The 25,853-nt window shown below is 50.1% G+C and overlaps 1 protein-coding gene across 1 annotated transcript in view; it reads right to left on the reverse strand.

The window, feature by feature from the left end:
* LOC125462986 (myosin-7B-like) overlaps positions 1-25,853 on the reverse strand; it is a 121,302-nt gene that overhangs the window by 67,248 nt on the left and 28,201 nt on the right. Inside the window, exons 12-19 of the mRNA XM_059640477.1 lie at positions 16,663-16,801; positions 15,328-15,446; positions 12,909-13,058; positions 11,544-11,714; positions 9,235-9,414; positions 6,883-7,015; positions 1,822-1,895; positions 586-673 (exon numbers count right to left, since the gene is read on the reverse strand). Of these exons, the coding sequence (XP_059496460.1) occupies positions 586-673; positions 1,822-1,895; positions 6,883-7,015; positions 9,235-9,414; positions 11,544-11,714; positions 12,909-13,058; positions 15,328-15,446; positions 16,663-16,801 (1,054 nt within the window). The remainder of the gene's footprint in view (positions 1-585; positions 674-1,821; positions 1,896-6,882; positions 7,016-9,234; positions 9,415-11,543; positions 11,715-12,908; positions 13,059-15,327; positions 15,447-16,662; positions 16,802-25,853) is intronic.

Consider the following 25,853-nt stretch of genomic DNA (forward strand, 5'->3'; position numbering starts at 1 on the left):
AGGCGACGTTTTCTCACACGGGTGGAGAGACGATCAAATTTGGGTAGGACGGAACTAGAAGAAAGGGGAAGGAGGATGGTGTTGCATTGGAGTGGCCACCTAGATTTTTCACTCAACAGCCGTAGAGATCTACAGCACAAGGAAAGATCTATCGGTCTATTGTGTTTGTGCCGCTCAAAAACAACCACCTGACTCTTCTAATGAGTACATTACCAGGTCAGGATTACTAGCCCAGTAACAAAATCACTAGCATCCCCTCCAGTAAGTGTCCAAAGTGGGACTTGAACCCACAAATGTCTGACTCAGTGATCTGACAGCTATAACTCCTGACCTATGCCTCACACTGGTGTGCAACCCTCACTCACTCCTTTCCAAAGTGTTTCTGGGGAATAGATTCCGAACATGCGGAGTGGCAAATGATATCAAGGAAAGGAGCTGCATTGAACAAAATAGAGGCCATGAGAGTCAGTCCATGTGACTGTGGCTGGGCTCATTTCTGAAGCTTTGATAATGAAAATCATCCGTCTTCCTTTAGATCTGTAGGAGCATCCCGTCACCTCTCCCATTTTCTTCCCAACCCAATACCTGGAGTCTTGGTCTCGTTGGGAATGATGCAACGGACAAAGTGTGGCTGGGTCGAACGGAGATTTGTCATCAGTTTGTTCAGGTTTTCCTAAAAGTACAAGGACAAATCCATCATAAATTAAACACCTCAAAGACATTTCAACCTGCACCACATCCCGAAACGTGGAATAACATCCTGCGAAATCAATAGGTAGATGTAGGATACTGGAGGAAGGGGGTGAGAAGTTACTGCCAGTGCGCTGCTGGGCAGTGTGACGATGGGCAGTGTGACGATGGGCAGTGTGATGATGGGCAGTGCGCTGCTGGGCAGTGCGCTGCTGGGCAGTGTGCTGCTGGGCAGTGTGATGATGGGTAGTGTGACGATGGGCAGTGTGATGATGAGCAGTGTGATGATGGGCAGTGTGATGATGGGCAGTGTGATGATGGACAGTGTGCTGCTGGGCAGTGTGACGATGGGCAGTGTGATGATGGACAGTGTGACGATGGGCAGTGTGACGATGGGCAGTGTGACGATGGACAGTGTGACGATGGGCAGTGTGACGATGGGCAGTGCGCTGCTGGGCAGTGTGACGATGGGCAGTGTGACGATGGGCAGTGCGCTGCTGGGTAGTGTGACGATGGGCAGTGTGACGATGGGCAGTGTGACGATGGGCAGTGTGATGATGGGCAGTGTGACGATGGGCAGTGTGACGATGGGCAGTGTGATGATGGGCAGTGTGACGATGGGCAGTGTGACAATGGGCAGTGTGACAATGGGCAGTGTGCTGCTGGGCAGTGTGACGATGGGCAGTGTGACGATGGGCAGTATGATCATGGGCAATGCGCTGCTGGGCTGTGTGACGATGGGCAGTGTGACGATGGGCAGTGTGACAATGGGCAGTGTGCTGCTGGGCAGTGTGATGATGGGCAGTGTGACGATGGGCAGTGTGCTGCTGGGCAGTGTGATGATGGGCAGTGTGACGATGGGCAGTGTGCTGCTGGGCAGTGTGATGATAGGCAGTATGACGATGGGCAGTGTGACGATGGGCAGCGTGATGATGGGCAGTGTGACGATGGGTAGTGTGACGATGGGTAGTGTGATGATAGGCAGTGCGCTGCTGGGCAGTGTGACGATGGGTAGTGTGCTGCTGGGCAGTGTGACGATGGGCAGTGTGACGATGGGCAGTGTGACGATGGGCAGAAACAAGGAATGATGTGATAATGTCAGAGCTGGTCTTTGTTCTGTTGAATACTCACTTTGTGCAGCTGTGAGACAGTGCGGAACGAGGCAGCTTTCCTTCTCCTGGTCTTCACTCCTTGCTGTTTCTGTTCTGAAAGGACCAAAGTGTGGCAGTTTAGCACAGATAGGCATGAGGTGATCCATTATAGTCATAAGTAGAAAGGCAACTTATTACTTGAATGGCAAGAAACTTGAGAGTACATTAGTGCAGAGGGATCTGAGAGTCCTCATTCATGAATCGCAGGAAACTAACAGGAGCTAATAACGAAGACAAATAGAACTTTGGGTATTTATTGCTAAAGGAAGAGAGTATAAAAATAGCGAAGCATTGCCGCAACTGGAAACGCATTGGATTGCATGGAGTTCAGGAAGAGCTAGCCAATTAGATAGATAACTGGCTTGAATTTAGGAGACAGAAGGTGGTGGTCGAGGGTTGCCCTTCGAACTGGATGCCTGTGACCAGCATTGCTCTGCAAGCCTCCATTCTGGTTCCTCTACCTTTTGTCATTTGTATAAATAATCTAGGAGGAATGGTTAGTAAGTTTGTAGATGATACCAAAATTGGTGGTATAGTGGACAGTGAAGAAGATTATCTCAGAGTGCAACGGGACGTTGATCAGATGGGCCGATGGGCCGAGGAGTGGCAGATGGAGTTTAATTCAGATAACTGTGAGGCATTGCATTTTTCAAAGGCAAACCGGGGCAGGACTTACACACTTAATAGTAAGGTTCTGGGAAGTACTACCGAATAAAGAGACCGTGGGGTGCAGGTGTATAGTTCCTAGCAAGTGGAGTTGCAAGTAGACAGGATGGTGAAGAAGGCGTTTGGCACATTTGCCTTTGTTGGTTTGAATATGGACACGAGGAGATGGAATGTCATTTTGCAGCTGCAGACGGCATTGGTTAGGCCACTTCTAGCATACAGCTTGCCCCTGCTCCCGTTTCCTTGCGATGTAAAGGATGTTGTTAAACTTGAAACAGTGCAGAAAAGATTTACAAGGACGCTGCTGGGGCTGGACTATTTGAGTTACAGGGAGAGGTTGAATGGACTGGGGCGGAGTATCACAGGCTGAGGGTGGCCTTAAAGGAGTTTATAAAATCATGAGGGGCATGGATAGGGTGAATAGACAAGGTCTTTTCCCCAGGGTAGGGGAATCCAAACTAGAGGGGCATAGGTTTAAGGTGAGAGGGGAATGATTTACAAGGGTCCTGAGGGGCAACTTTTTCACACAGAGGGAGGTGCGTGTATGGAATGAGCTGCCAGAGGAAGTGGTGGAGGCTGGTACAATTCCAACATTTAAAAGGCATCTGGATGAGTATTTGAATAGGAAAGGTTTAGAGGGATATGGGCCAAATGCTGGCCAATGGGACTATGTCAGATTGGGATGTCTAGTCAGAGCAGATGGGTTGGACTATAGGTCTGTTTCCATGCTCTATGAGTCTATGTATCATTTACACTTGTGATCTCCTTACTTGAAGAGGGATGTAGATTGGGGCAGTTTGGAGAAGATTCACTGGATAGACTCCAGAGATGAGGAGTCTGTCCAATGAAGACAGATTGAGCAGTTTAGGTCTACACTCTATGGAGTTTAGAAGAAAGGGAGGAGGTCTAATTGAGGAATATATGATGCTAAAAGAGTTTTCAAAGCAGATGTAATGAGGGTGTTTCCCCTCATGGGCCGAATGAGATGTAGCCGTTTTAGGATAAGGGGTAGCAGATTTAAAACAAAACTGAAGAGAAATTATTATACTCATAGGATCATGAGTGTGTGGAATTCACTCCCCCAGAGTGTCCTGGATGCTGGGACATTGAGTAAATGGAAGATTTTTAATCAGCAATGCGTTGAAGGATTATGGGCAATGGGCAGGAGAATGGAGTTGAGGCTGAGATGAGATCAGCCATGGTTGTATTAAATGGCAGGGCAGGCTCGAGGGGCTGAATGGCCTACTCCTGCTCCTGGTCCTTAAGTTTTTACGTTCTGAATAAACTATATTCATAAATAAACGAAGATTTCCACCGTTTTCAAAATGTGAACTACAGACAAAATCAGGGCCGGTAACGCTTGCAAAAATTCTATCTGTTCCATGTTCATTTCATCAATATCTGGGCCACTTTGTATTTGCTCTGTCAACTCATCAGTTTTATCATGAATGTTACACACAGTCAAAAAACTAAATCTTTTACAGTACTTATATCCCTCGCCCTTCCATTGCTGCATAATTCAGGCCTGTACTCTCCGTCCCTTCCTATCTCCCTCTGATCACATAAAAACATAAATATTGTTAAAAGCAGCAAAATTCATTTATCACGTAGAATCCAACACTGCCAGAGCAAGAATTTCCTGAGTTTTTCACCTCCATCCTTCCTCGCAGAGGAGTTATGTTTTCTAATCCAATTGGATATTTTCCAGAATCTCAGGAATTTTGTGAAATTAAAATCAATGTGTATATTGACATTTCTTTTAACACCTAATGGAGCCCATTAGGACCTGGGGATGCATCAGGCTGAAATTCCTAGACTTTTCTCAGTATCCTATCCCAGCGACTATGATTGCTTCGGGCTCCCCACATTCTTTCATATCCTCATTCACAGTTCACTTTGGGATCTTCGGTAGAGAAGACAAACTCAAAATAAACTCACCGGCCATTCCCCGAGTTCCAATTATTAATTTCACTGACTCACTCTCTGAAGGCCTAAAGCTGAGGTCATTAACTTTTATAAATTTCAAACATATGCAGAAGCACTTACAGTTCATTTGGATATTTCTAGCTAGCTTTCACTCTTACTCCAACTTCTGTCATTTCTGCTCATTTCTTGTATCTCTTTCTTTTCTATCTAAACTTCTGACCCACTGCTCATCTTTGTAGAATTATACACATTTTCTTTCAGTTTGATACTATCTTTAATGTCCTTATTTGCAACTGGGAATGGTCTTCTACTGGATTCTTCCTTTCTTATTGGAAAGATATTTTCCAAAATACCTCCTTCAGTATCTGTCAGTGTAGCCTTACTGAACTTTCCATTAACTTTAGTGCCCCAGTTTACTGTTTTCCTCATGCCCCCATCTACATTTGAAACACTAGTCCTCTCTCCTTCAAAACTCATTGATATTATGCTCCTGAGATGCTGCTTGGCCTGCTGTGTTCATCCAGCTCCACACTTTGTTATCTTGGATTTTCCAGCATCTGCAGTTCCTATTATCACTGATATTATGATCGCTGTTACCTCAGGGTGCCCTTGTTGTGAAATCATGAATCAATCCTATGTTATTGCGCATTACTAGATTGAGCATAGCTTCGTCAATGGTTGGCCCTAAAATACGCCTAAGAGATAGTGCCAACTCAGTCAATGAGCCCATTTCCAGTCTGATCCATTCAATTAACATCAAGATTAAAATGACCCACATTTGTCGCTCTACCTCTCTCACGAGTGGTGTGCTACATTTACGATTTCTTATCTTCACCTAAACTAATGCTAAAAATGAAGGTCTTGACTGTCGCTAAAATATTTTGATGAAGCTTTTTGTCTTCCACTCCTCAGGGCCATTTGCAAAAATGCCAATATAAAGGCCAGCAGCCTATTATACTGTATGAAAGAGAACCCTGATTGGATGACAAGTGGACCCTGAGATCCACTCTTTCTATTGTACTGATTGTTGTCTTTAATTAACAGAAAAACTCCTTCGTCTATTCTTGAACTTCCTGGATTTCCTTAGCTATTCAGGTGCCGGCCTGGGCCACCTCATAGCCATGTTTCTGATAGACATCAGATTGGACCTGTTTATTTGCCTTTGCACTGTCAACTCATCAGTTTGTCATGAATGTTGTATGCAGTCAAAAACCGAATCTGAGGTCTGATGAAGGGTCTAGGCCCGAAACGTCAGCTTTTGTGCTCCTGAGATGCTGCTTGGCCTGCTGTGTTCATCCAGCCTCACACTTTGTTATCTTGGATTCTCCAGCATCTGCAGTTCCCATTATCACTGGGTTCCAACAGGGATCCAGTTGAGAGCATGTTGCTCACTTTTCCTGGTGTTAGTATCCCAGAAATTGAAACCTGTTTGTGCCACACCAGTCTTTGAGCACACAGTCACCTCTCCAAAGTGAATTGCTAATATTAATTTTTAATTTTACATTTTCAGGATATGCAGGTATTGCTGGCAGGACCTGTCAGCACCTTCCAGAGGGCAGTTTAAAGGTCTAGAGTCACATGTAGCACAGCTGATTTCCTTTCCAAAAAGACATTAGCAAATCAGATTGGCTTTTAGCTCAATTAATGGTCACTGTTACTGAGACTAACTTTATTTTGAATGATTTCCAGTTCCATTAGCTACTGTGATAGAATCCCTACAGTGTGGCCATTTGGCCCACTAAGTCCACACTGACCCTCTGAAGAGCATCCCACCCAGACCCATCCCCTATCCCCATCTCTCATGGCCAATCCACCTAGCCTGCACATCTTTGGACCGTGGGAGGAAACCGGAGCACCTGGAGGAAACCCGCGCAGACACGGCGAGAATGTGCAAACTCCACACAGACAGTCACCTGAGGCTGGAATCGAACCTGGGTCCCTGGCGCTGTGAGGCTGCAGTGCTAACCATTGAGCCACCGTGCCGCCTGTGAGGGGGTTTGAACTGTGTCCCTGGACCATTAATCTGGGAGTCTCTGAATAACTTATCCAGTGATATACAGCACCGTCTCCACCCTTCCTCACTTTCCCATAACCCTTTCTCTCGCTTCAGCTTCAATGTCATTTTCATCTGCTTTGGGGAGTTTGGATGAACAGGGAATTGTGTGAAGAATAAATGCTCGCAGAGACCCTTTGAGCTGAATGGTCTGCTTCCACACTGGACTATCTATAACACTATTTACGATCATTCACAGGGTTTTGTACATCGACATATTTCCTTTTCTGAGGAAAGGGTATATTTGTTTTGCGTTTTCAAACCATCAGTTTGAAGATGTCTCGCTGCCGGTAGGTCAGGTTGGTCATTCACAGCTAGTTTGGGGCAAATGCTTTCTGATGCCAGTGGAATGCTCCTAACGTGAGCCACGGGAGAGGGGATTAAGTTTCTACGTACCTGTATATGCACTGACGTAATCCTGGTACAGGACAGCCACTAACTCATTCGAGGATTGTTGGAATAGATCCACCACGGTTTCATTTAAAGGGTCTTTGTTTTTGTCCAGCCAGCCATGGAGGTTGTAGGGGACCTACAGGAGAGAGAGGGCATTGATTAATCGCAGAGGCCAACCATGTTTCTCTGACCAACCAACACACAGTCCTCTTCCTCCCAAACAGGTTCCAAACGGCAAAGGCTCACTCAGCCATTCTTCTGAGCAAGAGCCCTAACTCCGCGAGAGAAATATGAAAGGGCTGCAGGTTCGTACAGTGCAAGCAGCCAATCTGCAACCACCACCCCCAAACAAGTTCCCCTCCCAGCCACTCCCCATCCTGACTTGGAAACAAGTCGCCGTTCCTGCACCGTCACTGGGTCAAAATCCCGGATTTCCCTCCCGAAGAGGATTGTAAGTCAACCTACAGCACATGGACTGCAGCGGTTCAAGAAGGCAGCTCACCCCCACCTTCTCAAGGGGGCAATTAGGGACCGGCAATAAATGTTGGGCCCAGGCAGTGACATCTCTATCCCACTTTTCTAAGAGAACTCATCACTAAAGATGAAGTCAGGACTCCAGGGACTGAGTTATAGGGAGATGTGAGACAAGCTAGTAAACTCAGCCACATTAGGGGCATTTAAACAGTCCTTGGATAAGCAGATGGATGATGATGGGATAGTGTAGGGGGAGGGGCTTAGATTAGTTCACAGGTCGGCACAACATCGAGGGCTGAAGGGCCTGTGCTGCTCTGTATTGTTCTATGTTCTATGTTCTATGTTCTATGTTCTATGATCTAAGCCAGGGCGTTATTTCGTTTGAGCATAGGAGACATAGAGGGGGGTGTACGGGGATTTTACAGAAGTGTGCAAGAGGCATGGATAGGGTGAATGCACTCAGTCTTTTTCCCAGGGTTGGGAAATCGAGGACAAGAGGGCATCAGTTTAAGGTAAGAGGCGAAAGAATAAATGGGAGCCTGAGGGGGCAACTTTTTCATACAGAGGGTGGTGCTCATATGGAATGAGCTGCCAGCGGAAGTGGTAGAGGTGGGTGTACATTGGCATGGATAGAGAATTGGCCCATGGGCAGGAAGCAGTATGCGGAGTAAGGTTGGTGACCCATGACCGAGTGGGGTTCCACAGAGATCGGTGATAGGACCACAACTGTTTACTACTTGGAGGAAGTTGTGAGAGGGATACAAACAGTTTATGGAGGGATAATGTTGGGTTATGTAAGTGGGCAACAAGTGGGCAAATCGAGAATGATGTGGGAGAACAAAATAACTATTATTTACGTTGATAAAAAGGCTGCAACACATACAGACTTGAGGGAAGTGTACACAAAGCACAGGAAGCTAGTACAGACGTGCAGCAGGGAATCAGGAAGGCAAATGGAGTGTAGGCCCTTATTTCAAGGGGTTTGGAGTGTAAGAGTAGGGAGGTCTTACTGCAATTGTACAAGGTGCTGGTGAGACCATATGTGGAGTACCTGTGAGCAGTTTTGATCCCTTATTTAAGGAAAGATATCATTTCATTGGAGGTAGTTCATGGAATATTCATTGTGCTGAATTGGAGAATTGTCTTATGAGAGGCTATTCCCTGGAGTTTAGATTCAATTCCCTACAGTGTGGAAACAGGCCCTTCGGCGCAACAAGTCCACATCGCCCCTTGGAGCATCCCACCCAGACCCATTCCCCTCATAACCCACACACCCCTGAACACTATGGGCAATTTAGCATGGCCAATCCACACAGCCTGCACATCTTTGGACTGTGGGAAGAAACCAGAGCACCCAGAGGAAACCCACGCAGACACGGGGAGAATGTGCAAACTCCACACAGTCAGTGGAGCTCTGGGATACCGATCCCTCCTGGAAATGGGACACGGAGCTCTGGGATACTGTTCCCCTCCTGCAAATGGGACATAGAGCTCTGGGATACCGTTCCCCTCCTGGAAATGGGATATGGAGCTCTGGGATACCATTCCCCTCCTGGAAATGGGACATGGAGCTCTGGGATACCGTTCCCCTCCTGGACATGGGACACGGAGCTCTGGGATACCGTTCCCCTCCTGGAAATGGGACACGGAGCTCTGGGATACTGTTCCCTCCTGGAAATGGGGCACGGAGCTCTGGGATACCATTCCCCTCCTGGAAATGGGACACGGAGCTCTGGGATACCGTTCCCCTCCTGGAAATGGGACATGGAGCTCTGGGATACCGTTCCCCTCCTGGAAATGGGACATGGAGCTCTGGGATACCGTTCCCCTCCTGGAAATAGACACGGAGCTCTGGGATACCGTTCCCTCCTGGTTACTCACCACGCCAGCATAGTGCAAGATCTCAAAGTGTGACTCATATTTTCTCTTCTTGTCAGGCTTCGGTTTCAGAAAGTTCGGTGACTTTCCCAGGAGATTGTTGTGGAGCTTTGCATTGAAGGTTATGTCTGTGGCCTTCGGGAACATACACTCCTCCTCCAGGATCGACAGGATTCCCAACGGCTACAACATTTCAACAGAAAGGGAAGGAATGGAATAGACTGTAAACATGTGGCAGTGTCGAGCCTGGACTGGGACATGGGGTGCAGTGAGGACTATGTACCCAGGACTGAACACTGGCAGGTTCTGGCGATGTCCAGGTGCACAGGGTAGTTCAGGTTGGAAAGTATCCAGAACTTGAGCAGAATCCAGGAGCCAGAGAGTGTTAGGCAGTGGGCATTAGCTGGTCACTTCCATCTAGGAATGCATCAGATACATGGGAATGCCAGCCTCTGGAAGTTCCCCTCCAAGGCACACACCATCCTAACTTGGAAGTGTATCGCTGTTCTTCCACTGTTGCTGGGTGGGAGCACTGGAGGCCCCTCCCTAAGACATTGTGGGTCAGCAGGTGGGCTGCAGCGGTTCATGAAGGCAGCTCACCCCCACCTTCTCAAGGGGGCAACCAGCGATGGGCAATAAATGCTGGGCCCAGACAGTGGCTCGTGAATAAACTCAGAAAAAGACCCAAATGTTTTTGTGCATAACCTCTCTGATTTTCTGCTCTGAATTTTAATTTTAGCGTGGGGCTACCTTTGATATTTCTTCCCTCAAATTTCGCCAGTGCGTCATTGCAGTGAACTCTAGCTGTACAGGTGAGACTCCAAATGCTAGCCTTGTAGGAGAGAGCTAGCCTTCAGTGTACTGACCAACACTTACAGCCAAACTAAGATCGCCAAAAACATCCAATCATCCAATCAGATTCGCATGCCTGTTTGCGGGATCTTGCTGTGTGCAAGATGACTACCTTCATTCCAAACACTAACTACACTTGCTCAATTCCCTGAGAGACATAATCTGCCTAACCGCACCCCCAACCCCCACCCTGACCCCATGAATACTGTGGGATTGTGGGTAACCAGCTGACATGTTATAGCGATTGTAATGAGGTCAGCCAGCTTGACCTCCGAGAACAGGAGCTCCCTGTTTGGGGCTGTTAATCCTGGTCCAATGACGGAGCCCTGGCTGACAGATATAAACAGGAGTGTCAGAGGTTCTGCTCCCTCCAAGAGCTGGCTCTCTGCTTGTAACGAAAGGGTGACTGGATGACAGGATGCTGGTGTCGGGGGACTTATTTCAGACGCGTTTAAGTTTCAGACAACTCCTGAATTGGGTCTTATCCCTTTGGCTCAGATGCTGACTGCTACAGCTACAACAGCTCCTGATGAATGTAAAGGATCCCATACCCAAAAGCAGCAAAACCAGTGTAAGAGACAAACTATCATGCTAGGACTGTGAGAAACACTACATCAGCTAAACTAGAAGAGAACTGACAATACGGATAGATTGGGAGGCGATGGCCTAGTGGCATTATTGCTGGACTGTTAATGCAGAGACCAAGATGACGCACTGGGGAGCCAGGTTCGATTCCACCATAGCAGGATCCAAGAAATCCTGGAGCATTTCCTGCAGAAATATTTGGAATTAAGAATCTAATGATGATCGTGAATCAATTGTTGGGAAAAGCCCATCTGGTTCACTAATGTCCTTCAGGGAAGGAAACTGCCATCCTTACCTGGTCTGGCCTACATGTGACTCCAGACCGACAGCAATGCGGTTGACTCTGAGCCCCGCTCCCCCCCCACCCCGGGCAACTAGGGATGGGCAATAAATGCTGCCTGGCCAGCGACGCCCTCATCTCACGAACGAATAAAAAATAACAGGTCACCAAGAAATACAAACAATTCTCACTTGTCTCATTACACATGGACAATGAAGGACACAAATTCGACTGGGAATGCACAAGCCAAACAGAGACACGCCCGGGAATTTCTGGAGGCCTGGTATTCCAACCGAAATTCCATCAACAAACACATTGAATTAGACCCTGTGTACAAACCACTGAGAAACAGAACTAGAAGTAATACTGAGCACCCCAGCAAAGCGAGACGCATAACTAAGTGGGCCAGAACATTGACGCTTCACTGGAGGCACACTGACAATGTTACCTAACAGGGTGACAAAATGTTTGGGACCAAACCCCCGGCTCAGTGAGCAGGTCTACAAATGCCGGCTCTGACAGACTAGATGGAGCTCTCTGCTCTGTTCCAGATCCAGGTAATGGTTTCACATTGTGACCAGCACCAAGCACACACCTTCTCAATCAGGTCGATGCAGGCCTGTAGATCCATGCCAAAGTCAACGAAGGTCCACTCGATGCCCTGCATCTTGTATTCTTCCTGTTCGAGTACGAACATGTGATGATTGAAGAACTGCTGCAGTTTCTCGTTGGTGAAGTTAATGCAGAGCTGCTCGAAGCTGTTCAGCTGCAGGGAGATATGGGGTCGTCAGTGAGAACCTCACGCAGGCCACCTTCAGAGACAGAGAGCACGGCACCCACACCCACTAACCCACCTCCACTTCCGAGAGAGCCCCCTCTTCGGGTCAGAGTGCACAGCCCTCTCCCCGGGTCAGAGATTAGAGACCCGTCCCTGGGTCAGAGATCACAGCCCCCTCCCCGGGTCAGAGATCATAGGCCCCTCCCTGAGTCAGAGATTAGAGCCCCCTCCCTGGGTCAGAGATCACAGCCCCCACCCTGGGTCAGAGATCAGAGCCCCTTCCTTGGGTCAGAGATCACAGCCCTCTCCCCGGGTCAGAGATCATGGCCTCCTCCCTGGGTCAGAGATCACGGCCCCCACCCTAGGTCAGAGATTAGAGACCCCACCCCAGATCAGAGATCACAGCCCCCTCTCTGGGTCAGAGATCAGCGCCCTCTCCCCACGTCAGAGATCACAGACCCCTCCCCGGGTCAGAGATCAGAGACCCCTCCCCAGGTCAGAGATCACAGACCCCTCCCCAGGTCAAAGATCAGAGTCCCCCCTGGGTCAGAGATCACAGCCCCCTCCCTGGGTCAGAGATCACAGCCCCCTCCCTGGGTCAGCGATCACAGCCCCCGCTCTGGGTCAGCGATCACAGACCCCTCCCTGGGTCAAACACAGGACACAGCCGCCTCCCCAGGGGGGGAGGGGGGAGTCCCAGTGAGGGGGGAGTCTCAGTGGGGGGTGCAGTTAGTAGCGTTTGTCTAACGGAGGGTTGGATGTCTCCAGGAACACGGACAAACCGACATTGACCCCCCCCTTCCATTCTGCACCTCCCTGCTGTCTCTTTCTTCCCCCTCGTACAGAATTCTCCGTTGCCTGCCTCACATCCTTCCACGTCAGACTCGACCCTGCTCATTTTCCACCCACCACCTTAGGTTGTCCCAGTCCCTTTGCTCAAACTTAGCATCCTCCCTCACAACTTGCAGCCCCCGTTAAACAGACCGAAATAACGCAACCCCCACCCCCTCACCCCATCACTCATTCACATGGATCGGAAATAGCTGAGGGTCCCAACACTGATCCCCTCAGTACAGTGCGCACAATCTGGACAGCGAGCATTGTACTGAGGTCACCCCCTTTGTCTATGAGCCCTCACACCGCGAACTCTTGTGCGGGACACAAAATCGAAGACAGAATTACTTGGAAAATCTCGAACCCTGCAATGTCCAGGACTCCGATGAAGAATTTGCTCGCCAACTTTGTGTCCAGTGTCTTGTTTATCCGCGTTACCAACCATGAGAACATCCGGTCGTACGTGGCTTTCGCCAAAGCTCCTACAGCGTAAAGGACCTGCCACCAGACAAAAACAAAATCCCAGAGGCACACTCGTGACTCCCAACAGAGGTCAGAGCCACGTGGAGTCGATCCGATAAATCAGCCAGTGAGGAGTGTGCGTGGGGTGTTCATCTTAGTGAGGGTATCCAGCGATTTGGTCCAGATTTGGTAGGGGAGGGGGCGCAGATGTGCTTCACATCAAGCTCACTGCAAGAGGTGAACACGTCCAGAGTAGGAGGTGAGTGGGAGAGGTTAAAAGGCATGGGCGGAAAGACAAATCCACAGCGAGATCGGTGCCCCAGTGCTGTCACAAACTACTGTGCAGTCAAACAAGCGATTTGCTGAGCAGTTTCAGTCAATGCTTCTGTCCCTCAAAGTAAAACTCAGAGCTTGAGTTTGTGTCGATTTCTAGTCAATTTTGCCTCCTCTCTCAAAAAGACCTCAAATATAGGGTTGATATTGACTTTTATTTGTTTAATAAATAATTACAATAAAGTGTAAAGAGCTGGAATTTTACTGCAATTAGTAAAAGGTAGGATGGGTGATGCGTTGCTGCTACAGCAGGTGGGAGGTGCTGGACATCATTGCAATCTGAAGGGCATACATCTACAGTTTTGCAACTCGAGGAATGTTGGACCAAATGGAATCTGAGCTGCAGACATTGTGCCAAATCAGAGAGGGGCAAAGTTATCTAGCTGCCTCACTCCAGGAAGTGGTTACACCCAACAGATGAGAGAATTCAAATTTGGCCTGCGAGCAGGATTAGGAGGGTATAATGGTACGTGACGCTAGTGTGAGGACCCAAGGGATTGTAACTGAGGAACCTGAGTCCCTGTAATTCTCCAACAATTACCTTGAGGATCCTGTGATAAGAAGCAATCTTGGATTGGAAGATGTAGAATCCAACTGGGAAGAGGTGAGAAATATCAGGGGAAGAAGGAGACTATGGGCCACCTGCCAGTAGCTACTCTGTTAGACTAAGAATAAACCACGTATAATGAGGAGGTCTAAAAAGCATTGGTGGCTTTAAGAGATAACCAGGGTGGAGCTGGATGAACACAGCAGACTAAGCAGCATCAGAGGAGCAGGAAAGCTGGCCTCAGAAAAATTCTAAAGAAGGGTCCCGACCCGAAACGCCAGCCTTCCTGCTCCTCTGATGCTGCTTGGCCTGCTGTGTTCATCCAGCTCCACACCTTGTTTTCTCAGATTCTCCAGCATCTGCAGTTCCTACTATCTCTTGGTGGCTTTAAGCTTCGTGCAGATTTGGAAATACAAATTGACATAGGTGCCCATAAGCAAGTATTCATTGTGGCATGTAATGATTGTTGTTAGCGATAGCCACGAGGCACTTTAATCTACAGATGGGTTGAACCAATCAAAGTGGCACTCTTTGTCTGGAAGGTGACTCTGCAGAATGATTTTATGACTGTTCCTGGACCAGTATGTTGTTGAAACAGTTTGAGATCAAGGCATTTTCGATCTAGCATTGGGCAATGAGGCATGGTTAATCAGCGATCTTATACAGATCCTCTGGCTGAACAAACTAATCAGAATACAATCTTGCATGATACCAAAACAAAATCTTAAATTTAGGCACAGTCAATTTTGTAGACGTAGGGACCTAGTTAAGGTTAATTGGGTAACAGGGTGTAAATATTGTTAGAAAATGTCAGTAAACATTCGAAGAAATCATTTAACATTTTTGAACAAATGCATTCTATTAAGCAAACAAAAACATAGCAAGAAAGATCTATGATAATGGGAACTGCAGATGCTGGACAATCCGTGATAACAAAGTGTGAAACTGGATAAACACCCTCTGATGAGGGGTCTAGGCCCAAAATGTCAGCTTTTGTGCTCCTACGATGCTGCTTGGCCCGCTGTGTTCATCCAGCTCCACTCTTTGTTATCTAGCAAGAAAGATCTATTCCTGGTTCCACAGGGATATTAAGGATAGTGTCAGATTAAAACAAAAACGCTGAGAATGTTATGTAGAGATATACAGCATGGTCCCACTTGTCCATGCCAACCATGTATCTTAAGTAAATCTAGCCCCATTTGCCAACATTTGGCCCATATCCCTCTAAACCATTTCTATTCAAATTGCCCCTTGAAAAGGTGGCGCTGAGCTTCTTTTATGAATCGCTGCAGTCCACCTGCTGACCCACAATGCCATTAGGGAGGGAATTCCAGGATTTTGGCCCAGAGACACTGCAGGAGGTGCAGGGATAGTTGGCACCAGTTGGAATGTAACCAGGGTTGACAGGGTTTCGGCTTTACGTACCTGTCCCACATTCTGATCCTTGGTCACACACTCATTGCCGATCTTCACCTGAGGGTGTAGCAGGCTGGTGATCAGGTCTGTCGAGCGAATTCCCAGTAAGCAGGCAGCTTTATCTGCACCTGTTACCAAAGGGCGTGATGATAGTGAATGTTTGTGCCAAACCTCTAGGTGCGCAAAAGTTTTATTCCGAATCCAGGAATTGCAGACCGCTCCCCGAAGGCAACCATCCACTCTGCTCTGAACCATTCATTGATGGAATCTGAGCATCACCAGCAAGAGTGGCATCTATAATTGTTGCCTATCAATCACTGTGGCTGCGGATGGGCATGGTGAGCTACCTCGCTGGACCATTGTAGTCCCTGAGTTGTAACGTTGGGAAGGGGAGTTCCTGGATGTTGACCCAGCGTCAGTGAAGGAATGGCGATGTATTTCCAAGTCAAATGTTAGTCCACACAAATTGGGAGCAGGAATAGGCCCCTCGAGCTTGCCGTACCATTCAATGAGGGGAATGACTGATGTGATTATTCCCACGTTCATGCCCCCGACCCTGATAACCTTTTACAAAATCAGAAAGTACTGGAGAGAGAAACGGATGGAATGTTTGGAGCTCTGCTTCAGAACTCAATAACCTTTCACCCCCTTGCTTATCAAGAATCCCTCTACCTCTGCCTCAAAAATATTCAAGACCCTTTGGGCGGCACGGTGGCTCAGTGGTTAGCACTGCAGCCTCACAGCGCCAGGGACCTGGGTTCGATTCCACTCTTGGGTGTTGGTCTGTTTATAAATTTATACATTCTCTCCGTGTCTGTGTGGATTTTCTCCGGGTGATCCGGTTTCCTCCCACAGTCCAAAGATGTGCCAGCTAGGTGGATTGGCCATGCTAAATTGCCCATAGCGTTCAGACACGGTGGGTTACAGGGGGATGGGTCTGGGTGGGATGCTCATAGGGTTGATGTGGACTTGTTGGCCCAAAGGGGCTGTTTCCACACTGTAGGGATTTTATCATCAATGATCAAGCTTTGAATGCTTTTTGAGGAACAGACTTCCAAAGACCATCAGTAAGAACATGAGTCAACAGGAGGGTTTCAATAAAACTCATCACTTGATGGTTAAGGAGATGAATGATTCCTGTTTCCTGTGTTGACGAGCTCTCCGGCTGCGTGCTATTTAGCCAATGTTGTTTAGTTTGAGGTTCTGGTTGTATGATGGACCAGCCCAGTTTAATGGATGACCAACACAGCCACTTGGAGCTGTTATGTGTTCTACTGAGCTGCCAAACTGCCATCAAAGAATCTTTCGAAGCAGGAGCTCTCACCTTGATCAATAATTACTCACTTTCTGTTCCGTCTATTTCAGCTTGCTCCTCCCTTGCCTTCTGTTTGAACTTCATGTTCCCAAAATGCAAGATCACCCCCACCATTTTGTAGCAGTTGTATTTTTCTTCTGTGGAAAATCCCAAGATGTCCATAGCGTGCTAATTTAAAAAAAAAACACACTCAAGATTAATTCGACCACTGGTTTCTAATCTCCCAATTATCTTTCAGTTCAGTATCTCCCAAACCGTCCAAAAAATCCATCCAGTTTGTAATACCCTCCCATTCAACCTACAGATATATCCCAGAGAGTTCACTAAAGCCCCTCCCAGACCGTCTGTAATACCCTCCCATTCAGCCTACGGATATATCCCAGAGAGTTCACTAAAGCCCCTCCTAGACCATCTGGAATACCCTCCCAGAGAGCTCTCTCAGAGAGTGCGCAAACAGTAGAGATGTTAGAGGCGGAGGTTGTAGAGGTGGGCACGATAGCGTCATTTAAGATGTATCTGGACAGATACATGAATGGGCAGGATGCAGAGGGATACAGATCCTTGGAAAATAGGTGACAGGTTTAGAGAGAGGATCTGGATCGGCACAGGCTTGGGGGGGCCGAAGGGCCTGTTCCTGTGCTGTAATTTTCCTTGTTTTTTGTTGAGATCAGGATGTGAATGGGTGGAGCACAGGAATGGGGACGCAGTGGAAGCTGGTCTACCTCTCTGTGGGAGGCAAACTTGTAGCTGACTATTACCGCTTACAATCACAGAGAAAGGGTTCTGGAATGAAAGTTCTAACAGTATTGTATGCTGTTATAATTTAGATGGGGAGTCCCCTGACTGCTGTTCCACTAGAAAAAGATTCTCAAAGCTGCTCCCTGAGATGGATACACATTATATCTCAGAGTGAGAGATGGAAAAGCTCGCCCCTTTATAGGCCAGCGCTGAGTGTTCCTGTATCCGCTGTCAATCTGACAGTGCTCCTTTCCTTCTGCCCTTGTCCCATTGGTTCAACATAGAGCAGTTACTCATTTCACTTTGTCATATCTGACAATTAAATACAAATGTACAATTTCTATTTGCACCGCCATCTCCCAGTCTGGCCTCCGAGAAATCACTACATTGAGGAGAGACACAAAATGATGAAAATGACGATCAAGGGAATGTCCATCCTCACATTCCTGGTGATTGGAGCAGCCACTGAAATGCCTCCCATCCTGCAGTCAGGAATGTTCCCGTCTTAGGATGAGGGCAAAACCATGTTTATTACCCCTCTCCATTTGCCCTAGGAAGGCCTCGTGAGCATTTTGGGGCTGTTAACAGTCAGCAGGGTTGTACACGTGTTTATCTCATGCTCCTTCAGATTATTACACATAAAGTATACACAGAACTATGTAAAAATACAAATAAGTGAAAACAACAGAATCGTCCGTGGCACAAAAGCAAAAGTTGCTGGAAAAGCTCAGGAGGCCTGGCAGCACCTGTGAAGAGGAAATCAGAGTTACCACTTCAGGTCCAGTGACCCTTCCTCAGAATTCATAAAATTCACCATGAGCATGGCTCAGTATCCCCATTTAACATTTATTAACTGGATTTTAAAGGGCACAGAGTCCCCTAAACAGGGTTTTCTTTCGATGATTTGATGGAGTCTGGGTGTCATTGGGAGGACTGGCGTTGTCCCTGTCCCTAATGGCCCCTGAACAAAATGGCTGTCTCAGCCAGCTCAGAGTCAATGACATCGCAATGGGTCAGGAGTCACGTGCAGGCCAGGCCAGGAGGTCAGTTTCCTTCCCTGAAGGACATCTCTCTCCTCAGTCCCTCACTTCATTCTCACACTCCCTCTCTCCTCAGCCCCTTACTTCATTCTCACACTTCCTCTCTTCTCAGTCCCTCACTTCATTCTCACGCTCTCTCTCTTCTCAGTCCCTCACTTCATTCTCACACTCTCGCTCTCTCCTCAGTCCCTCACTTCATTCTCACGCTCTCTCTCTTCTCAGTCCCTCACTTCATTCTCACACTCCCTCTCTCCTCAGCCCCTTACTTCATTCTCACACTCCCTCTCTTCTCAGTTCCTCACTTCATTCTCACACTCCCTCTCTTCTCAGTCCCTTACTTCATTCTCACACTCCCTCTCTTCTCAGTCCCTCACTTCATTCTCACACTTCCTCTCTTCTCAGTCCCTCATTTCATTCTCACACTCGCTCTCTCCTCAGCCCCTTACTTCATTCTCACACTCCCTCTCTTCTCAGTCCCTCACTTCATTCTCACACTCCCTCTCTTCTCAGTCCCTCACTTCATTCTCACACTCCCTCTCTCCTCAGTCCCTCACTTCATTCTCACACTTCCTCTCTCCTCAGCCCCTCACGTCATTCTCACACTCCCTTTCTCCTCAGTCCCTCACTTCATTCTCACACTCCCTCCCTCCTCAGTCCCTCACTTCATTCTCACACTCCCTCTCTTCTTAGTCCCTCACTTCATTCTCACACTCCCTCTCTTCTCAGTCCCTCACTTCATTCTCACACTCCCTCTCTCCTCAGTCCCTCACTTCATTCTCACACTCGCTCATTAGTGGGTGTTTGAAACACTCAACAGTCACCATCGCTGAGTCTAACTTTTAATTCCAGGTTTGTTCATTGAATTCCTGTCTCCCTGGGCTGTTAGGGATGGTTAATAAAAGCGGGCCTAGCCAGTGACACGCATGCCTCATGAATGAGTGAAAATAAATTTTAAGTCTGGCAGTGTTGGGATTTGAACCTGTGAGGCCAGGAGCATTAAGCCAGGCTTCGGGATGATTAGCTCTGTGATATTTTGACTTGACAGAGGTGTACAAAATGATCAGAAGTATTGTGGAGGGGGGGATAATGGGAACTGAAGATGCTGGAGATTCCAAGATAATAAAATGTGAGGCTGGATGAACACAGCAGGCCAAGCAGCATCTCAGGAGCACAAAAGCTGACGTTTCGGGCCTAGACCCTTCATCAGAGAGGGGGATGGGGGGAGGGAACTGGAATAAATAGGGAGAGAGGGGGAGGCGGACCGAAGATGGAGAGAAAAGAAGATAGGTGGAGAGGGTGTAGGTGGGGAGGTAGGGAGGGGATAGGTCAGTCCAGGGAAGACGGACAGGTCAAGGAGGTGGGATGAGGTTAGTAGGTAGCTGGGGGTGCGGCTTGGGGTGGGAGGAAGGGATGGGTGAGAGGAAGAACCGGTTAGGGAGGCAGAGACAGGTTGGACTGGTTTTGGGATGCAGTGGGTGGGGGGAAGAGCTGGGCTGGTTGTGTGGTGCAGTGGGGGGAGGGGACGAACTGGGCTGGTTTAGGGATGCAGTTGGGGAAGGGGAGATTTTGAAACTGGTGAAGTCCACATTGATACCATATGGCTGCAGGGTTCCCAGGCGGAATATGAGTTGCTGTTCCTGCAACCTTTGGGTGGCATCATTGTGGCAGTGCAGGAGGCCCATGACGGACATGTCATCTAAAGAATGGGAGGGGGAGTGGAAATGGTTTGCGACTGGGAGGGGCAGTTGTTTGTTGCGAACTGAGCGGAGGTGTTCTGCAAAGCGGTCCCCAAGCCTCCGCTTGTGGATGTGAGTTTGCTCGCTGAGCTGGAAGTTTAGTTTTCACACAGGAACATCAACTAGCCACAAAACGACATGACCCACTATCACTCGTATCCTCACATACAGATGAGGAAGGACACCACTTTGATTGGGACAACACATCCATCCTAGGACAAGCCAAACAGAGACACGCACGAGAATTCCTAGAAGCATGGCATTCCAACCGGAACTCCATCAACAACACATTGATTTGGAGCCAATCTACCATCCTCTGAGAAAAAGAACAGGAAATGACATCACCAACGCAGGAAATGACATCACCAACCCAAGGAAACCTGAACAGATAAATAGAAAGCGGGACATAACACCAGCGCTTCGTCGGAGGCTCACTGATGATGTTACCTAGAATGGTGACGGAACGTCTGAAAACTAACCTTCCAGCTCAGTGAACCAGCTAACATCTGGAACACAATAAAGACCCACTCTCTTGTGGACTGAGAGGAGGAGACTGCTGTCTTGGAGGTGAAAGGAGGACGTCGGGTTGGCTGTGCACCCTTGCAACCAGTGGATCTTAATGCTGGCTTCGGCCTAACGCTGGTTCAGGGGAGCAGCCAACCTGCAACGATGGCTGCGGCAAGTGCTCATGCCGCAGGTCAGGGGGTCCGGAACACCATCCGTGTTTCTGTAAAGAAGGTGGATGAAGGTGCACCTGTGGACCGCACCTTCTTCGTGAAGAGGGTCCTGTTGGACTGTTGTGGGTTCGCTGCTGCGGACATTTACTGCCTGCAGGATTTCCCCGGAGGAGGTTTTTACGACGTGACCTTCAGGAGTGCCAAGCTTTGCGAGCGCTTCCTGGAGGTTTTCAAGGAGAAAGGAGGTGAGGGCCCCCTCTCTGTATTGACCGCTGTCCCACTGTTTGTGATGCCAGCACAGAGGAGCCGTACGGTGACTGTACACATGTACAACCCGCATGTGCCAGCAGTTGATGTCCTGACCTTCCTCGGAAGGTATGTGAAGGTGGAAGGGGACCTAACTGACATGGTGGACCCCTTTGGCATCTGGACGAGTAAGAGGCAGGTCAAGGTGACGCTGAGGATGGGCGCAGACGGGAATGTCGCACACCCACCGTCCAGCTTCGCGATCGGCGGGAGCAGGGGCTACCTGACCTATGCAGGGCAACCTAAAGTCTGCCATGCCTGTGGTAGGTCAGGTCACGTGGCGGCCGACTGCAAAGCCACCATCTGCAGGGAGGAGGGTCACCTGGCAAAGGATTACCCACGAGAGAGAAGCTGCAACCTTTGCGGGGAAGCGGGCCACCTCGATAGGGCATGCCCGCGGCGGGGGACCACCTACGCCCAGGTCGCCGGCAGGGGAAATGCGGGGCCAGCCCCCCCGGAGGAGAGGAAGGCACCAGGGCGCAGCAAGGACCCCACTAATGTGCAGGAGAGCCAGGCCGTACAGGAGGGCCCAGCCCCGCAGGATGGGCCCAAGGCCAGCAAAGCACCCCTGCAGGCTCCGCTCCCCCCCGACAACCCGGAGTCGATGGAGGCGGCGACAGGCGACCCAGGGGAGTGGACAACAGTTCGGAAAGTGAGGAGAAAGGTGCGTCGACGGGCCTAGGAACCGCAACAATCAGGCGGGAAGAGGCAGCTACAGGGGGGCTATAAGAGCTCCTCTGACGAGGAGGATTCGGAGAGGGCCCACCCGAAGCAGAAGTTAAAGGTCTCGAGGGAGAAGGAAAGCAGCACCCTGCTTCCAGGTGAGGGGAGGCGTACTGAGGCTCACTCCGACACCCAGTCAAGTGCCGCTGGAGCACTGGAGGGCCCCCCGGAACTTCCAGGCGGGAAGGAGGAAACAGCGCGTCCCCAGCCTGACCCGGAGCCGGACCCTCCTGCCTCCGCACCCCTGACGGGGGGATGCCACCCGGAAGGCAGCACGGACGGTTTCCTGAGCCCGGAGAGCGTCCAGCAGTTAGCCCGGGCAATGGGCATGAAGGGACAGATGGAGGGGCTGGACCTTGGACTTGGGGAGGGTACTGCGGTCACTGCCCACAATGGGGGTACGAATTGCGAGCATTAATGTGCGCAGCGTCAAGTCAACCGCGAGACGTGTGTCCACGTCGGCCTACCTGACCACCATCAAGGCGGACCTCCTGTTTCTGCAGGAGTGCGGGATACCGCACCTCGGCAGGTACAGGAAATGGTCCGGCGCCTGGACCTGTGGGCCTTCGATCTGGTCGGGGGGTAACGACTGTCGCTCCTCGGGCCTGGCTATTCTGCTGCAGGGGCACAACTTCACCATCTCTCAAGTTCAGGAGGTGGTGGGGGGGGGGGCGCCTCCTAGTGGCTGACATCACCGACAGGAAAGCTCCCCTGAGGCTGATCAACGTGTACGCCCCAGCGGTACGTAGTGAGCGGTTGGCCGTCTTGCAGCGGCTTCCACCCTTGCTGGCTACGTCCAGGCCGGTCATCCTAGGCGGAGACTTCAACTGCATCATCGATGCAGATGGAAGATCCGGCATGGGGACAGTGGGTGGGGTGTTGTTCTCTGACCACTGCCTCCTGCTGGCCGACCGTCACTTACAGGACGACCAGCCGGCCGGCAAGGGGACGTGGAAGCTCAACACGACTCTGTTGACTCCAGAGAACATCGAGGAGCTTAAGAGGGAGTACGCCGGTTGGAGGACCGTGAAACCCCTCTTTGAGTCTCCGGGCGACTGGTGGGAGACGGTGAAGGAGAACATCAAGAGGTTCTTTGTCCTCAAGGGTGTTTGGAAGGGGAGAGAGAGGCGGGGAAAGCTGTCGCGACTCCAGAAAAGTGTGCAGAACCTGCTCCTTCTGCAGTTGATGGGGGTCGATGCCACGGAGGACCTCCGTGAGGTGAGGGGCCAGCAATCCTCGCTCTTCGCCGCGGAGGCCTCCAGGATAATCTTCCGGTCCAGGGTCCGCTCCGTGGAACAGGATGAGACGTGCTCGCGTTTCTTCTTTCAGAAGGTGCACAAAGAGAGCTCTGTGCTTAGCCGACTGAAGGAGGACGACGGCTCGGTGACGTCGTCTCAGCCCGACACTTTGAGGATCAGCAGATCCTTCTATGCCGGACTGTACAACACGAAGCCCACGGACAGCATGGCCTCCGAGTCATTCCTGTCGTCTATCACGGAGGTCTTAGACGACGGCACGAGGGAGTGGCTGGACCGGCCGATATCCCTGGACGAGCTGACCAGAGCCCTCAAGTCCTTGGAGAGGAATAAGACTCCTGGGAGCGACGGCTTACCAGTCGAGCTGTATTCCGCTCTGTGGGACCTGGTCAGCCAGGACCTGCTGGAGGTGTACGATAGTGCGCTTTGGGCAGGGGAAATGTGCAAGTCCATGAGGAAGGGCATCATTACTCCCATTTACAAGAGGAAGGGGGGAGAGGGAAGAAATTAAGAATTGGCGTCCCATTTCATTATTGAACGTGGACTACAAAATCCTGGCCAAGGTCCTAGCCAACCGGGTCAGGTCTGTCCTGGAGTCGGTGATTCACCCTGACCAAACTGGTACTGTGCCAGGCAGGAAAATCGCTGAGAGCCTCGTGCTCATCAGGGATACGATCGCCTACGTGCAGGACAGGCGGGTGGACACCTGCCTCATCAGCCTGGACCAGGAGAAGGCCTTCGACAGGGTCTCTCATGCTTACATGAGGGATGTCCTCTCCAAATTGGGGTTCGGGGAGGGCATCCGCAATTGGATCCGGCTGCTCTACACCAACATTGTTAGCACAGTCTCAATCAACGGGTGGGAATCGGACAGTTTTCCCATCAGATCTGGAGTCAGGCAGGGCTGCCCGCTCTCTCCTGCCTTGTTCGTGTGCTGTGTGGAGCCCTTCGCCGCATCCATCAGGAAGGACGTGAGCCTGAAGGGCGTGACTATCCCAGGCAGTGGAGGCCTTCAGGTCAAGACCTCCCTGTACATGGACAATGTCGCCATCTCCTGCACCCATCGTCGGTCGGTGAGTAGGCTGTTGGACGTCTGCGACCAGTTTGAACTGGCCTCGGGTGCCAAAGTCAATAGGGGTAAGAGCGAGGTCATGTTCTTCGGGAACTGGGACGACCGCTCCTTCATCCCCTTCACTGTCAGGACAGACTACCTGAAGGTGCTGGGTGTCTGGTTCGATGGAGCTGGGGCGTGCACTAAGACTTGGGAGGAGTGTATCACCAAAATGAAGCAGAGGCTGGGCACGTGGACGCTCCAGTCCCTCTCCATCGCAGGTAAGAACCTGGTTTTCAGGTGCAAGGGGCTTTTGGTACTGTTGTATCTGGCGCAGGTCTGGCCTATTCCCTGGACCTGCGCCGCTGCGGTCACCCGGGCCATCTTCCACTTCATTTGGGGGTCGAGGATGGACCGGGTCCGCAGGGACACCATGTACAAAGACCTGGAAAATGGGGGAAAGAGCATTCCGAACGCCACCCTCGCCCTGACGGCTACCTTTGTGTGGCTGCATCAAGCTGTGCGTAGATCCTCAGTACGCAAACACCAAGTGTCACTACTTACTGAGGTTCTACCTGTCCCCGGTGTTGCGAAGGATGGGCCTGGCCTCGTTGCCGCGGAACGCTCCGAGTAGTTGGACCGTCCCGTACCACCTGTCCTTCGTGGAGAAACTTTTGAAAAGAAACACCTTTGACCACAAGGCCGTCAGGCAGTGGTCAGCATGTAGTATCCTTGAGACCCTTCGGGAAAAGGACAGGGTGGATCCCGTCGTGTGGTTCCCCACGCAGACTGCCGAAGTTGTTTGGCAGAATGCCTCATCGCCAGAACTTTCAAACAAGCACAAGGACATTGCTTGGCTGGCGGTGAGAGGGGCTCTGCCAGTGAGATCCTTTATGCATGCCCGGAATCTCTGCACCACCGCACGCTGCCCTCGAGGTGGCTGTGGGGGGGACGAGACTGTCGATCACCTCCTTCTGAAGTGTGCCTATGCACAGGAGGTCTGGAGGGGGATACAGTGGTATTTGTCGAGGTTCGTCCCGAGCAGCTCCGTGACGCGGGACTCCGTGCTCTACGGGCTGTTTCCCGGATGCACACCGAGGCCAACATCAACTGCGCCTGGAGGACCATCAATGCGGTGAAAGACGTTCTTTGGTCTGCCTGCAACTTGCTGGTCTGCCAGCTGAAAGAACTGACCCCAACCGAGTGTTGCAGACTGGCGCACTCCAAGGTCCAGGACTACGTGCTGAGGGATGCGCTAAAGCTTGGGGCAGCCGCCGCCAAGGCGCGGTGGGGAAAGACCACGGTATGAAACCCCTCGTCCAGAATAGAAAAAAGGGCCCTATCTGTTAACTGGGCCCAGCTGGCGCCTTCCCCAACTGGTCAGGGGGCCAACTGGGACTGTGCGGGGTGACGACTGCCGGGGCGGTTTCTTTGCTTTGTTTTTTTTTCCTCTTTGCTTTGTTTTTGCCTTTAGTTGGTGTACGCACCCCTGGGTAACCCGGAGCGGCTTGCATGAATTTTTTTTTGTACATCTTATGAATGAATAAAGTATATTTTTTCAAATAAAACAAAGTGATGAAACGTCTGAAAACCAACCTTCCAGCTCAGCGAGCAAACTCACATCCAGAATCTCACCCTGAGCTACAAATCTTCTCAAAACTCGCTGATTAGACGTATAGATAGAGCGGACAGC

This window comes from Stegostoma tigrinum, chromosome 2, assembly GCF_030684315.1.
Source record: "Stegostoma tigrinum isolate sSteTig4 chromosome 2, sSteTig4.hap1, whole genome shotgun sequence".
Taxonomy (NCBI): Eukaryota; Metazoa; Chordata; class Chondrichthyes; order Orectolobiformes; family Stegostomatidae; genus Stegostoma; species Stegostoma tigrinum.